General features: G+C 41.2%; 1 protein-coding gene across 5 annotated transcripts in view; it reads right to left on the bottom strand.

Moving 5' to 3' along the window:
* tab3 (TGF-beta activated kinase 1 (MAP3K7) binding protein 3) overlaps positions 1 to 17,273 on the bottom strand; it is a 101,330-nt gene that overhangs the window by 35,870 nt on the left and 48,187 nt on the right. For all 5 annotated transcript variants that reach the window (XM_055644529.1, XM_055644528.1, XM_055644530.1 and 2 more), the window contains 2 exons: positions 9,081 to 10,593; positions 6,523 to 6,683 (listed from right to left, as the gene is read on the bottom strand). In XM_055644529.1, coding sequence (XP_055500504.1) covers positions 6,523 to 6,683; positions 9,081 to 10,593 — 1,674 coding nt within the window. The remainder of the gene's footprint in view (positions 1 to 6,522; positions 6,684 to 9,080; positions 10,594 to 17,273) is intronic.

Genomic DNA, 17,273 nt, shown 5'->3' with positions numbered 1-17,273 from the left:
AGTGCTGAGTGTGAGGGTGGAGGAGCAGTGGGGGCCCATTTTGACTGTTTGTGGGCAGTTAGTAGGTGCAGGTGAGAGGGGGGAAGTCTAAGTTCGACAGCTTGTTGACTAGTATGTCAGGGATGATCGTATTAAAAGCTGAGCTAGTCAATGAAAATAATCCTTACATGGTTCCCCAGGTGTTTCAGATGGCTCAGTGCAGTGTGAAGGGCAGTGGCGATGACGTCCTCCATCAATCTGTTTGCTCTATAAAGCAAACTGATGAGGGTCAAGGTTTGGAGGGAGACTGGCTTTGATGTGCCGTGAAATTAGACTTACAAAGCATTTCAAGATTACTGATGTGAATGCAATTGTTCTGTAGTCATTGATTCTGATTTTGACTGGCTTCTTAGGGACAGAGATGATGGTAACCAACTTCAGACAAGGTGGAATGGTGACTTGTGTCAGGGAAAGATTGAAGATCTTGGTAAAGAACCCTGATAGCTGGTCTGCACAAGCTTTAAGTACTTTGCAGAGTACACCATCAGGTCCAACGGCTTTCCTTGGGTTCACTGACTTGAGTGCACGCCTCACTTGGTGTTCCTGGAGAGTGAACGAATGGGAGCTGGAGGTCGGTGGGAGCAGCGTGACTGCATGGGGCCTCTTTGCCTCAAAGCGACCAAAGAAATGGTTTAGTTCCTCTACCAGCGAGGCGTTAGCACCGTCAGTCACGGGCGTGTTGCCTTTGTAATTGGTGATTTGCTGTAATCCTTGCCACACCTGCCATGGGTCATTGTGTGTGAGATGGTCCTCCACTTTTTTCTTGTATGCCTCCTTTGTAGCTTTGATGCCTCTCCTCAGTTCTGCTCTTGCCATGCTGTATTGGGCCCTGTCACCCGATCTAAAGGCAGAGTTGCAGGTTCTCAGGAGTGACTGTACTTCACTAGTCATCCAGGGTTTTTGGTTGGGATAAACCAGGATGCGTTTTTCAACAGTGACATTATCGGTGCAGTTCTTTATGTAGAACAGTACAGTTTCTGTGTATTCCTGTAAGTCCTGTCGTTCAAATATATTCCATGCTGTATGTGCAAAGCAATCCTGCAGCTGAGAGAGTGCTCCATCAGGCCAGGTTTTATGTCCGGCTTGGTTTTCCTCCTTCCGAGAGTATATGCTAGGATGAGGAGCATTGAGAGATGGTCTGACAGGCCCAAATGTGGGAGAGGTACTGCTCGATATGCATGCTTTAAGTTGGAATAGACATGGTCCAGTGTGTTTTCCCCCCTGGTGGGATACTGTACGTATTGTACAAATTTAGGAAGCACTAACTTTAAAGTGTAAAATATTTTATTAAGTAAAAGATTAGCTTGACTTTTTTGGTTTCTGAATAAGCTGAAGTTTGCAATTCTGTACTACCAAGCTTTACTGATAGTGTTTCCAGTTATGCCCAAGGAAAAGACAATTGACAATGGTGGGAGAGGCTGTTGTTTTCTGTGGACTTGGAAATTGGGTAAATAGTGTCTGTTGCATACTTGACTCGGTATCCCTGACTCTCTCGTCGGCTGATGATCAGTAAAGCTTTAGTTAGTTTACCTGACCCATTATGAGTTGTCTGTCTTTAAGAAGTGACTTTAACAGACTGAGAAACACGAATAGCACTGTTAGAGACATCAGCCAAACCTTATTCTTACCAAAATCAACTGTTTGGAACCTCATTAAAAAGGGAGCACTGGTGAGCTAAAAAATCGCAATGGGACTGGCAGGCCAAGGAAAACTTCCACAGCTGTGGACAGAAGAATTCTCTCTACAATAAAGAAAAATCCTCAAACTTCTGTACGACAGATCAGAAACACTCGTCAGGAGTGGATTTGTTCATGACCACTGTCTGCAGAAGACTTCATGAACAGAAATACAGAGGCTACACTGCAAGATTCAAACCACAGGTTAGCTGCAAAAATAGGATGGCCAGGTTACAGTTTGCGAAGAAGTACTTAAAAGAGCAACCCCAGTTCTGGAAAAAGGTCTTGTGGACAGATGAGATGAAGATTAACTTATCAGAGTGATGGCAAGTGCAAAGTATGGAGGAGAGAATGAACTGCCCAAGATCCATAGCATACCATCTCATCTGTGAAACACGGTTGTGAGGGTGTTATGGCCTGGGCATGTATGGCTGCTGAAGGTACTGGCTCATCTTCATTGATGATACAACTGCTGACGGTAGTAGCATAATGAATTCTGAAGTGTATAGACACATCCAATCTGCTCAAGTTCAAACAAATGCCTCAATACTCATTGGCCAGCAGTTCATTCTACAGCAAGACAATTATCTCAAACATACTGCTAAAGCCACAAAGGAGTTTTTCAAAGCTAAAAAATGGTCAGTTCTTGAATGACCAAGTCAATCACCCGATATGAACCCAATTGAACATGACTTTTATATGCTGAAGAGAAAACTGAAGGGGACTAGCCCCCAAAACAAGCATAAGCTAAAGATAGCTGCAATACAGGCCTGGCAGATCATCGCCAGAGAAGACATCCAGCAAGTGATGAAGTCCATGAATCGCAGACTGCAAGCAGTCATTGCATGCAAAGGATACGCAACAAAATACTAAACATGACTACTTTCATTTTCATGACATTGCTGTGTCCTAAACATTATGGTGCCCTAAAATAGGGGGAATATGTATAAACACTGTGTAACGTCTACATGGTAAAACCAAAATGTATAAAAATTGTCTTTTTTTAAATCTGACAATGTGCACTTTAACCACATTTGATTTTTTTTCTATGACTGCAAGCAGTGGCAAATTTGGACAGAGAGTTGTATTCTGACTGTAGTTTGTGGCTGCAAAACAACCTACAAGTCCTGGGCCAGAGACATGCACCAGGGAAACAGGCCTTTTGGCCCAACTCATCCATTTTTGTTTCCTCAATAAGGTCACTAACCATGCCCTTTGCACTGAAGGGAGTCATATGGACCAGCTCCAGGATTCATTGAATAGGAGATGCTGCTACATCTGCCATTATGTTCTACTGTACGGAAATCACCTTGCAGATCTGATGACACGTATCCGCTGATGTAGAATCAGAGATCTTATTCAACTGAATAAACATTCTTTACCTCCAGAGTGGGGAAGGCATATTATTTTAGTTTATTGTTTAAAATAGTTTGTATGCTTCGGTGCTTTTTACTTTTTAATGTCAATAATTTTAAATGAATTAGTTGCAGCAGCCTTAAACGTTATAAATGTCTCTGAATCTTGGAGACATTTGAACAGTTAAATTCCTTGACAGCTTTGACATGGGAAAGCTTTGCCTGAAAATGTGCAAGTCCCACAGTCTGGGGCTCACGTGTTATGGTACCTCAATACCTTTGGCATCCAGAGGTCCAATGAAATTCCGGTAACATTTTGGTGTCTGGTGGTACAAGTGTGGGGACATTGTAGGTTGCCGGTCGGGGTGGCAGTTCCAGATCCAGCTAGATCCCGTTAACCTCAAACTGACAATTTGGCCATCTTGCTATTCACACAAGCCTGCTGTGCACAAACTGGCTGCTGCTGTATACAACAGACGGCATTGTTAAAATAATTATTTACAAATGTACATTGAAGGACACAAGGCTTTTTTTGATTTTCCACACTACTTCAAATTAACAGTCTTGCAATTTACTATTCTGATCATTTTTCAGAACTTCACGAAACAAAGTATGATTACCTGACATTCGTTACAACAACATTGATGTCACCACCTAAATTTAGAAAAGGGTCACCAGGGCTTCAAAAGAGTTTCATTAACAAAATTTAACACTAAACCTCTTAATGAGATATCACTGCAAAATGCAAGTCGATTTGGCCAAATTATATTATTTTTAATGAGTAAACATGTAGAAAAATGAGACACGTAGCAGATCAGTGCACAGGAGTGATCCTCAGCTTCCATTTACCTGCCACTTAAAATTCATCACCACGCTCCAACTTTGACCTTTCTTCAAGTGGCCTCCCACACTGTTATAACGAGGCCCAATGCAAACTTGAGAAACAACACCTCGTCTTCCTCTTGGGCACGTTGCTGCCATCACAAACTCAATCTCAAAATTTCCAACTATGGATAAATGATTATTTTATTCTGTTTGTTTCAGAACTGGCTGTTTCTGCACATCATCGTTTTGGCACATTTTCCTTTACTTTTTTTCCCCTCGCAATACTTGCTGGGGATGTCACATAGACTTGCCATTGGTAACACATTACACAGATAAAAAAAGATGAATCTGACAACTGATCCTTACCCACCACAATACTGTCCCGCCCTGTTGGGGAAATTTCCTTTGTTCCACTGATCCCAGTATATTTAGCCATATTTTGTTTCTTTGTAATGTTCACCTCATAATAGAGGTCTATTTTTAAATGGTATTCTCAGGTTCATTTTCCTTTATTATATAATTAGTCTCTACTTCATCCATAAATGAGAATTCTTGCTCAGATATCACCTGCATTTAGGCTCCAGTCTCCAACCACCAGCTCAAATGGTACCAGATGGTATCAAAACAATCACTTTTCTTCAGTACTCCATGACTGGTGTGACTGAATAACACTTGAAGCAGGTTCTCCTGGAAAGAATTTAACATCCACAATGACTCATAAGAACATAAGAATCCCTGAACCATCAAAGTTCCAAACTAAGTAGAACCGTCCAAAGTGAGCGCCTTAACTATGTATCACAGCGGCAGGCAGAAGCCTTGCACAGTTCACAACTTCCCAAATGATCTATTGTCAAGCAGCACATTCCTCAAGAGCCAGAATCTATGTATCCTACATAGGAGTCTCCCGATACCTCAGAACTCAATTACAACCAAGTCATCCTCGACTTGTCTGTCACCTGACTGACAGTCCATGACCAGCAATATGGTTTCAAAGCAATCCAAAATTTACCACAAGCCTGTGTAATGTTGCATCAAATCAATTTATGCTTTTATTATGCCTATAGTCTCATTATATCCAGAGTTTATTATGAGGTGAAACAACGTACACTTTTCATACAATTTTCGTTTTTTAAGGGATATTTATTTCTAATCTACCACTTTGCAAAATCTGCTTGTGTCAACTATTGGATTCTAAGCAGTATGGTTAACCACTCTTTGGCTTTGCGACACAGCAACACTGCTTTACTCATCGCCTTTAGTTTAGGGGGCCTACAAGCGAGCTTAGTTTCCAAAACTACAAATGAAAAAATAAATTCTGACTATTCCTACTGACTTGCAACTCGTACCTATTTATTCATGGCTGTTCAATGCAAGCTTCAATGTTTCTTCGGTGCCAGTTTCTGACATCCTACGAATCCACAATTTATCAAATGTTTATCCGACTTTAAGTGCTTCTAATAATCTAACTTCCCCCATCCAATGCTTGTCTGACAAAATGGTTTACATTTAGTCAATTGATAGCATTTTTGTACAATTAAAGTTAACTTAATACAATGATGATGTAAGCAGAACACAATTACCATCTTCCACACCCCTCTGCAGATGTCTTCTATACTTAATTGGTTTTCTCAGTGAATAAAAAGAGTAAGGGCCAAAGTAATTGGGAAACTTCCTCAGTGCATTCAGGGTTCATGAATGAGCACTTATAGTATTGCAAATCTACTGATAAAGTATTAAAATGAAAAGCATGTCTTTCAGTGGTTGTGCACATTACTCCTAGTTACTGAATAATTGTCAATTTTTAATGTAAAGTATCAGCAGTCTGAGAGAAGATAAAGTAATTTCCAATGAGTTAATACGTAGAATAAAACAGTGTAGTGTGACAAGTAACCGATTTTTTTATTAGTTAACAATGCACTAGAGTCTTTCCAGAGAGCTCCGGCGGTCAAGGACAGGCCACGTGGGAGTCGGAGGACCAGCCGCCAGGAACAAAGGAGGACTCCCCACCATGAGGGGGGGAGAATAAATGATGACCCAATATGGGGGAACGGCCGGGCAGGTAACAACAAAGGAGAACCTACCTGACAGGGGATACTTTGTAACTTTATGAGTGCACTTTATGTGGTGACTATTGCATACCTTTCACTGTGACTTGTCAATAAAGTATTCAATAATTATTCAATTCAATTCCCCTCTTTAGAGGGACAAATGTAAATATCAGAAGATGCGTTATTTCTAATTTTAAAAAAGGTTATTGAAGGCTTGATGTATGAGGCCGCCAAGTTAAAAAAAAAAAATTAGACTGTGCATGATCCTTTAGACCTGGGATGAATAAATAGATGCCTGCGTGGTTTCAGATGCTAATTCAATGGAACCCAATCAGTCAGAGGCAATCCAGCTCAAATTACATGGAACAGAAGGCAAGGCGTTATGCTATTGTGAAACTGTCCTGCAATGTAAACACAACCTTAGAAGCATGAATAGAAGGTCTCCAAAGTGTAACTATAAGACAATTACACACAGATGAGGCAATTTTAAGAAACAACATTGCATTAAACTGCTCTCCAGCTGCAACACAGATTATAAACCTTCAATGTACATAAAGCTGCAGTTAATAGTAGCCTTACTGTAGGTATTGACGTGTTGGAGTTCACTCTCCTCAGCCGCCGTTGCATTAAATCATACTCCATTTCATTGACCTCAGCTTTCAGTTTCTCCAGCTTTTGCTTTTCCAGGTTTAGCTCTTTGAGTAATCGCTCCATTCGAGCTCTTTGATGGAGCAATAGTGCTAAAAACACGAAGAGTAGGCACACAGGTCATTCACAAACCGAATAGATGTCCAAATAATGCATATTCAATCAAGGTTGATGGGTTCCCCAACATTTCATTATCCCAGCAAATAAAATGCAGAACAAAATAATAATCCATTTCAAACCTTATCCTCTCATCGGTTGCTCAGAAGCTTCTATAATGAGTGATATACCCAAAATATTTACTGTATGTGCACGGACTGGAAAACATAATGCTTAAGACTTAGTTTGTCTCAAGTAAGGAATTTATTTCCAGCAGATTATTAATAACCCGCTTAAATAGCAGCATCACTGCCATAAGATGCAATGTCAGCATTTTTTAATTACTGAAGGTTACACGGACTGAATGATTGAGGCATATGCATCCCTCTGGGAATAGACCATAAATGATCATTCGGTACCAAGATTATCACTTTATAATCACAAGAAGAGTAATATTTTGCAACAACTCTCCCCCAAAAAGAACTCATGTTTAAAATAGATCTTTGCAAAGCCACTATATCTACCCAAGCAATCGTATGTGCAGTTTTAAATTACAAAATATTTGAATGCCTGAAGAAAGACTCAGTTCAACATGTCATGAATGAGCCAAGTAACTCACTAAAAATAATTAAAGCTAAATTTGAATCATAAAATTAAAACAGAAGAGGAGACCACTGTAAATCCAAGTAACTGCATTTTCCTGGTCCTTCCTGCTGGCCTCTTACATATTTTCCTGCTTCATATTTAGCTAATTACCCTTTAAACACTCTCACTGTGTAAAAACAAAATTATCCTTACTACTTGTGCATCATTTCTACACATATCTTGAATTTGGAAAATCCAAATTCAAGATATAACAAAGGGGTATTAACCTACAATTTAATGGAAATATTTTTTGAATTAAATTGCAAAGTTAGGACTACGGGAAACAAATGTCACCAGCAGGTCAAAAAGTTACAAACACTACAATTTTACCAAAGAACTATCAAGTTCAAATATCAAATGGACAAGATTATTAAGCAATTTTCAAAAGCAGTCATGGCTTCCAGAATATTTTAGTGTATCCCAATTCAAATTGCTGGCATGACAGCAATAATTAAAAAAGAAAATAGTACTATAATTATATATAGTTTTTGCACTTCAAATCACAAACTCTTTACAGTGTATTTCTTATCTCTTGGCAATGCATCTTGTTCCACAACAGACAGCAGCTTTTATTTTGGCCAGTTGGCATGCATTGGTTACTCTAATAAAATGCACTGAAACCAATTTTTTTTTTACAAGCATAACCCACGATCCCACTCATTCCTCTGGTAATAAGAATTAACCACTGAACAAGTTTTCAGTCAAGTACAAATGTTTACAAATCCAAAGAATAATTAAATACAATTCTACTGTAAATTTACAATTGAATCGTGATTATCTTGACAAGTTCACATTGGGCACTGAATGAAAAGTCAGGTCAGCTAAGTGCAAATGATAAGTCATCAAACAAGAAAGGGTCCTGCACCCTTGCTTCCAACCCTAACACTTTTCTTTTAATTTCATTTTTTAATAATCTCTACTTCTGAAGTAGGCAAATAATTTTAGGTTGAAATTAACTATGGTGTTCATTTGAAACAACTAAATGAGATATGTTGCTTGGTCTTCAATAGAAGCAAGGTCAGTAACGTCTATTGCTACAAGTTGTAGAACTGTTTTTGTTTACTTTCTCTGACATCCCTCCAAGATATTAATTTATTTTTGATACAAAATGAGCTTTACCAGTGGGTTTAAATAATTAAATTCAACAGTTAACAATTCCCTTTGCAGGCTTCTAACAATTTACACAATTCCTCATCAAGGCTTGATTGCTTTGGAATCCTCTTCAGTGACAATATTTATTGGACAAGGGCTATTGGACAAAGGCTCCGACTGTCCATCCTGCCTCTCCTAATTTTATATACAGTAATTCTATCAGATCTCCTTTCAACTTCTGATGCTCCAATTTTGGCCAACTTCTCCTTATGCACCACTCTCCAGGAAACATCCCGGTCAACTTCTTCGGCACCCTTCCAAAGCCTTCACATCCCTCTCATAAAGTGGTGACTGGAACTGCACACATATTTCAAATGTGGGCTAACTATAATGTATATAGCTGATATGTCCTCCTGACTTTTATACTCAATGCCCCAACCAATGAAGGCAAATGCGCTTCATGCCTTGTTTACCATCTTATCCACTTGCATTGACACTTTTAAGGGGCTATGGACTTCACCCCAATATCCCTTTGTACATCAATGTTCGTCAAGATCCAATAATTTAATGTGAACTCTCCTCTCACCATTGACCTCCAAAAATGCAACATCTTACATCTATCCGCATTAAATTAAAAAAATATATATATACTGTACCTTGAGTGTAAGCATAGTCATCTGACCCTGAACTTGACTTTCGCTTCTGGTCCTCGTTTCGTTTATCGACAATAGACCCCGTTAGTGCTGATATTGGCTGTATAGGTTCTGGGGCACCAGGATGCTCTCCTTGACAATCCACTAAATTCAAGATGCTCCCAGGGTCAAAAGTAGGTGATGCTACACCTCGGGAAATCGAAGGTGGTCTGTTTGGAGAAACTGTGATTTTGAATGTATATTTAGTATTAGGCTGAGTTACAACCACACGAGGAGCGTTCACTTGGTTACTGCCAGCAGTTGTAGACCGAGGTCGCGATGGTTGATGGTGAATATATGTGGGTGGTACACTATACACGGGCTGTGGTTGAACGACACTCATTTGACCGGACATTCCTCTCGACGGTGAACCCGATGGTGAATTGGTGGCAATATATAACGTAGGATGACTCCGTAAAGCAGGCTGACTGCTGACAGGCGATGAGCTTCGAGTGACGTTGGTGCCAGTTCTCTGTGGTGTTTCCAATTTGATTTCTATTTGATTTTTCATAGGCGCTTTGGACAATCCAGATACAGAATAAGGCATGTAGGACAATGACTGGCTGCCTTGTTGTGGATAATTCGGTGAAGGCTGGTATGGGAGGTGAGTCATTGTAGGAGAACTAATCGGCATGAAGACGTGGGAAGTCTGATGACCCTGCTGGTTGGCTTGCACCTGATGTTGCGGAGAGCTGTAAGGCGAGCTGAACTGTGACGGAGGTGGCGACCGAAATGCTTGCTGAGGAAGCTGCGGCTGTATTGGAGAATACTGAGAAGGCTGATATGTCTGTTGCGGTTGATAAACTGGTGGAGGATGGTGATTATACTGTGGAAGAGGGCATTGACTGGTAGTCCAAGCTGTGTTCTGAGGAGTCTGTCGCCCAGACGTTGGCCTAATGTAAATAGAATTACCAATCCCATAGGGAGTATTCTGCATCTGTGATGGACCGCCATGTATATGCAATGCAGTAGTAGTCTGACCAGATGGTATGTTCTGTGACAAGGTTACAGTAATAGGGTTCATAGTGTACCGCGATATAGGCTGATATGTTGGAGATATACCTTGCATAGGTGATGTGTTCAAATTTGGCTGAAGTGAGGTTGGCTGCTGAGATGATGGAGGAGGAGTACCTGTGTTACGACCCTGGTCACTTACAAAGAAAGGATTGTAGCCAGGTGGATTTGCTACAATTGCTGGGGCAGAATGTGGCTCTTGTATCAATCGCACAAGTTGCTGACCACCACCTCGTTGAGGCTCAATATGGCCATCACTTGTGCTATGGACCAGCGTTCGAGCACCATTGAGTTGACCACCATCCCCTGTCTGGTATGTTGCTGGAGGTTGGATACCCAGGTTAATCTGCAGCATGTGGTTCCTGCTCATTCTGGCATCATCTGGGCTGTGGTACTCCCCATACAGGTATTTGTTGCTCTCTTGGGCAAGGGCCAAACAACAGGCTTCCGGATTATTGTTGTTCTTAATTTCAAAAGAAAAATTAAATATATTTAGAAATATTCAAGCTACAACAGCACTCTTACACCTACATGTTAACAATTTAAATCATGCAAATTTTATACAAAATTCAAGAATGAAGTAAAGAAATTCAACTAAAATGAATGGGATTATTTAAAGTGCTAAACCATTCTACAATTCTACTGATTATATTAATTGTCTTGAAATTCAAAATAAAAGTTGAACCAATTTCAATTTGAAGGAAATATCACACTTCTAGGCACTGAGAAACAAGGTGAGAATGTACTTTCAATGGTCAGGTTATTTGAAGGAACAAAGTGCAAGTAGGAGGAAGGAGATAAATAATGCAAGGTCTTTGCATGGTGCAGTAGCACTTGAAGTTCAAGGGTTGACACCGAGTGAACGGATAGCTCATCACCAATTATTTGGAATTAAAATATGCTGAATGCATTGCAAAAACTTAAGGGCCCAAAATGTTTTGTATTATTTGCAAGTGACTGGGATATGGTCCCAACTCAGAGCATGGATACCAACAATTAAGCGGTTTCATATCTGGGGCAAAGTCCCAAGGCACATCTGCACTTTTCAACATTGGGTGCGGGAAAATAATCTGGAGTCAAAATACTATACAGAAGGAAAATCTACAGATCTATCAGTTCACCAACAGGTTGTTAAGAAAGTTATCATGATGTTCACTTCATTGCTGCATCATTGGAAACAACAACTCTGTGAAGGAATGTGAATGTACAAACAGTTCTAGAAGGAATATAAAGTACTTTGTGCGGTTAACTACCAAATCATAAAATCAAAATAATGTTGATAGCAAAAACATGCAAACTGATGATAGTCAGTTTGCATGAACAGATCACAAATTACTTTCTTTACTGTTCGCCCTGAATAGGGGAAATCTTCTACAAATCAAAATTCATTGTTTTCTCCAGAGGATGAGTGGTACAATTTAGTACATCAGGATGTCAATGTTGGGGCTACTGAAGTGAATAGACATGATACGCAGTTCATTTAAATGAAATTCAAGTTTAGATTACAACAGAATTTTTAACCTTTTGATTCTACTTAAATTCTTTATAACTCCGTGGACTATTGCAGTCACCATGGAAGGAAAAAAAGTAGTTAATTAATTTTCCAATAATTATAGATCACTGCTCCTCTGAAGATAATCTATATTACTAAAAGTAAGATCTTGACAACTTCCTGTTTTTCTGTTTCATGATTTTAGAATAAACGCTGCCACTTACAGCTGTGAGAGTCCCCCTCCGCTGCGCAGGATAAGAGGATTTTTCCCATCGATGAAACATAAAAGAGTTATTAATGTTTAAAAAATGTTGACATTCTCTCTGCTGCCCCTGCTGGTGGGAAGGGGGAGGGACTATAAAACCCAGAAGTGTTGTGCCATCAGTCAGTCTCTGCAAGATGGGGGAAGTGAGAGGGTCACACCTGAGCTGTGAATAACACTGAACACATGTCTACTAAACGGTGAGTATGGTTTTACTGACCTTGAGTGCCCTTAATGTGGTTTGAAAATGAAAATGAAAATGTGGTTGGTTTGAAGTAAAAGCATGGCAAATGGTTGGTGGGGCTTTGGGTTGAAGTAAAAATCACTGCAAATGGTTGGTTTGGGGTTTTGGGTTGAAGTAAAAGCACTGCCAATGGTTGGTGGTCTAAACTTGACAACTTCCGGTTTGCACTGTATATTGATTTTAGATAAAACGCTTCCACTTACGGCTGTGATTTTTGCCCATCTTACTCAGTCCGGTCCGCTCATTAGGGGGAAGAGGATTCTTCCCATCAATGAAAAATAAAAGTGGTATTAGTGTTTCAAAAATGTTGAAAATCTCTCACCTGTCAATCATGCCATGAAGGCCACACCTTTTCCCGGTGGGAGGGGGGATGGATTATAAAACCCAGAAGTCTGGGTGTGGCTCAGTCTCTGCATGATGGGGGAGGGAGAGGTCACGTCTGAGCTGTGAATCAACTGAACACACTGAATGTTTACTGAACTGTGAGTGTGGTGTTTTGTGTGCTTTTATGGTGGTTTCACACTCTTGAAATGGTATGAAACTGCATTTGAATGTGGTGGCCTTGCACCCTGCATGAAATGGTATGAAACTGCATTTGAATTTGGTGGCCTTGCACCCTGCATGAAATGGTATGAAACTGCACTTGAATTTGGTGGCCTTGCACCCTGCTTGAAGTAGTATGAAACTGCACTTGAATTAGGTGGCCTTGCACCCTGCTTGAAGTGGTAAGAAACTGCACTTGAATTTGGTGGGCTTGCACCCCGTTTGAAATGGTAGGAAAATAGATTTGAATTTGGTGGCCTTGTACCCTGCTTGAAATTGAATTTCAAGGAATAGCCGTGAGTCAACTGCCAGCCCACCAGCCGTGAGTGAGCTACCAGCACATCAGGCTTGAGGGACTGAGCTGCCACCCCACAAATCCATTTATCCCACAATGTCCATACTAGCCCTCTGGAAACCAGTCCCTTCAGCCCACAACACCCATACCAGCACTCCAGAAAGCCCCCCCTCCCCACTGGCCACCAATCTTGAAATTGGTGGAGAGGTGGAATATTGCGTTGGGGGACCAGCCCTCCCGTGTGAACATGGGACCCAACGGGTCCCACTTAGTCTAATAGGAATTAAAAATTGCTGTTATTATACTGTTCTCAGTCAAGTTTGAAATTAAGATAATTCCTAGAGGAATAATAAAACCAATCAATCTACTTATCCAAATTAATTAGTTTAATTAGCAAATGTGAAAGAGGCAAACAAACTTTTATTTCTCTATTCCCAAGTTCTTATAGGATGTGCACAAATTTCCTTCTTACTCCACAGGATGGCATAATGAACTATGCACTCCATACAGATATAGATTCTTCTAATTCTGTAAAAGTGGAGCGAAAATGAATTGACATAGTCTCACTGATGCAATATCATACACTCATTCTAAATGATATTTGATGAAATATTCTCACATGACTGAAATAAAAACTGTGCTTGAAACATCTATAACTGCATAATCCAAGACATTTGCACGGCTCCTTGTTGATATCTCGAGAACAATTATACTGTAACTTATTCATTGCAGTGTGTACAGTTGTCCATTCAACACACTCCTCCTCCCGTGTGCAGCTGGCTGTTGGATGTTTCAAGCATTTTCTTCAAATGTTCGCAACAAAATTGATTCTTCAAGAATTAGTGATTTTTGATGGAAACATATTTTAACCAAGAGGTGCGGCTGGTGCAGGAATCTGTTTAAACCTGAAAGAAATCCCTTCCTGCCCACATATTGATGAATTGACAGGGTGAAGGCCTTTCTAATAGGGACATCCACAGCAAAGTGTTGTAGTTGAGGAGAGCAGATGGATGCTATGGTGAAGTTGTACATTATGTTGACTTAATTAGTAAGGCTTAATAGAGACATAGCGTCATACAGCTTGGAAAAAGGCTCTTCGGCCCAACTTGCCTGCACCGACCATCATGACCAGTCTACATTAGACCCACCTGCCTGTTTGTCCCATTTCCCTCTATACCTGTCCTATCCTTGTATCTATCTAAATATTTCAATAGTACCTGCCTCAACTACCTCCTCCAGAAGCTCGGTCCATACACCCACCACTCTTTATGTGAAAAGGTTAGCCCTCAGGTCTTATTAAAGTTTTCTCTCCTCACCTTAAACCTATGTCCTCTGGTTCTTGATTCCCCTACTCTGGGCAAGGGACAATGCATTTACCCAAACTATTCCTCTCATGATTTTGTCAACCTCTATAAGATCATCCCTCATCTTTCTGTACTCTAAGGAAGAGAGTCATTGGCTGCTCAATCTCTCCCTATAACTCAGGACCTCAAGTCCTGGCAACATGCTTGAAAATCTTCTCCACACCCTTTCCAGCTGGACAGCATCTTTCCGAAAATATGTTGCCCAGAACTGAACAACGCTATAAAATATGGCCTCACCAATGTCTTATATAACTGCAACAAGACCTCACAAAATCCATATTGATGGGTCTCAACCCAAAATGTCATCCATTCCTTCTCTCCAGAGATGCTGCCTGTCCCGCTGAGTTACTCCAGCATTTTGTGTCTACCATCTATACTCAATACTCTGATTGATGAAGGTCAATGTGCCAAAAGTCGTCTTGACCTCTCTGTCCACCTTTGCTGCCACTTTCAAGAATTATGTGCATGCACTCCTATATCCCTCTGCTCTCCCAGAGCCGTACTAAGATGAGCTGAGAAGAAACACAACAGTTCCTTGAGGGTCAGCAGCATTGCCAACAAACATAAGATGGTGTGTGTACTTGAAAGGAGCTTCCCATGGAAAGGTGGGGCGCACCCACCTTGTGGGCTCTGACTATGGGTTGCTTGATGTACCCGGAGGAAAATATTATTCCTCCTGGCCAACAAGCAGTGCAATGAAGGCACTTACCAAATGGAGTCAGCCTTTCTCATCTCCTTTCACCTGCCAGATTTTTTACGGCCTGTGAAACCAAGATGATGTCAAAGATAAAATGAAAGTAGACAACCCTTAGATGCCCTAAATATTATGATATTTAGAAAGAAAATCTTGCTCTATGCTTTCCATGATCTCTGGATGCTCAGCACTTTACAACCATTTAAATATCCTTTTGAACAAAAATGGTAAACTTTGGAAATACTTGTCAGATGACTTCCATGGAGAAAGAAACAAAGTTAATGCTTTGAGTCTATGACTACTGCAAGGTTACCCATCTGAAACAACAATTCCCCCATCTCCACACCTAAGGCTTAACTTGATGAATATTTCCAGAATTTGATTTTTTTGTCAGAATTCCAGCATTTGCCCCATGATGCTTTGGAAGTGGATCTGAAATGGGTAATATAGGAAAAATGGCAGCTTTTTATATGTAGTAATTTCACATGAGCTGGAATGAAAATGACCAGATATGAATGACCAACACTCATTTTGCAAGCAGATTGGATGCCTGTCCCTCATTTTACCTCTATTACGTGGATGAGTTTAAATGTAGAAACAAGGCACTGCAGATGCTGATTATACACAAAGAGACACAAAGTGCTGGATTCGCTCAGTAGGTCAGGCAGCATCTCTGGATAACATGGATAGGTATTTTGAAAAAAGGTCACAACCCAAAATGTCACCTATCCATGTTCTCCAGAGATGCCGCGGCCCTGCTTACTCCAGCACTTTGTGTCCCTTTGGATGAGCGTAGAGTGGATAGAGTTCAAGTTTCCGATTTTCGGGATTTTAACTTCTGACCCACCCCACCTCACACTCTCCTGGAAGTTAAGATTCGGCCATTGTCCTCCAGCTTTGTACTTCTGCAAATCAAAATAAAGTGGGTGTTATTGCAATTTTTAATTCATGCTATTTCTGGATATTGGCAGTTTCTTAAGAGAGATTTGTGGCCATAGTGGAAGGTACTGAGCATATTACCATGCACTTTCGGCTTTTTCAGATGCACAAAATACCAGTGGTAAAGTCAAAGATGGGAGAGGCTGTAGACTTCCTTTCAAGTTTATCCTTCTGGTCTCCTTCAACAATATTCAACACTCTTTTGAACTCTAATTCAGTTACCTCCAATACTCTGCTTAATAGATCAACACAATTACTGATCAGCACTCAGCCTCACTTGCAATAAGCGAGCTCGGTATTCCGACTGCGCATGCCCAGGCCATAGGTCACTCGCGATAAACATTCTCGGCAGCTGTGCTGCTGCATGAATACAGACCTGCGTTTCATCCGTAGTCGGGATCGAACCTGGATCTCCGGCGCCATTGAATTGCTAATGGACCATCCCCGTCCCCTCCCGAGTGTCCCGGGAACGGTCGGAGATGTCCGGGGTGACCTTGGACTGACAGGACACCGGCCCGTTGCAGTGGCGGCCCAGGCTTACAGCCAGCGTGGCGAAAATGCCCTAACTCCAGCTAAACTCTGCCTGTCCCGCCGGGTTAAGCAATAGCCCTGGACTGACGGGACACCGGCCCGGAGCAATAGACAATAAACAATAGGTGTAGGAGTAGGCCATTTGGCCCTTTCGAATTAGCACTTCTTCTCCGCACTGGCTGTAAGCCTGGGCCGCCAGTGCAACGAGCCAGTGTCCCGTCAGTCCAGGACTGTCGGTTAACCCAGCGGAACAAGCAGAGTTGAGCTTGAGTTAGCGCTTCTTCTCCCCACTAGCTGTAAGCCTGGGCTGCCACTGCAACGGGCCGGTGTCCCGTCAGTCCAGGGTCTCCCAGGACATCTCCGGCTGCCCCCGGACAAGGATGGGACACCCGGGAGAGGATGGGGACGGTCCTGTAGCAATTCAGCAGCGCTTGCAGCGCCGGAGACCCAAGTTCGATCCTGACTACGGATGAAATGCAGGTCTGTATACATGCAGCAGCACAGCTGCCAAGAATGTTTATCACCAGTGACCTTTGACAAATCCCATGATTCCTTGCGTTTTTCAGAATACCAAACTCGCTTATTGCGAAATGTTATTCCCTTCCCAGATGTAGCTATTCAGCTTTACAACAATATAACTGGACAAAATGCTGGATTGAGGTTAAAATCGGTCTTTTCAAATATTGAAGAGCTCTCATCTGATTGCAACAGGCTTACATTCTACCATTGTTGATAGAATTCCTAGAATTCCTGTTTTTTCATAAGTTGACTTGATGCCT

This window comes from Leucoraja erinacea, chromosome 13 (assembly GCF_028641065.1).
Source record: "Leucoraja erinacea ecotype New England chromosome 13, Leri_hhj_1, whole genome shotgun sequence".
Lineage (NCBI taxonomy): Eukaryota > Metazoa > Chordata > Chondrichthyes > Rajiformes > Rajidae > Leucoraja > Leucoraja erinaceus.
The sequence above is the reverse complement of the archived record's forward strand: the minus strand, read 5'-3'. Positions and strand labels throughout refer to the sequence as shown.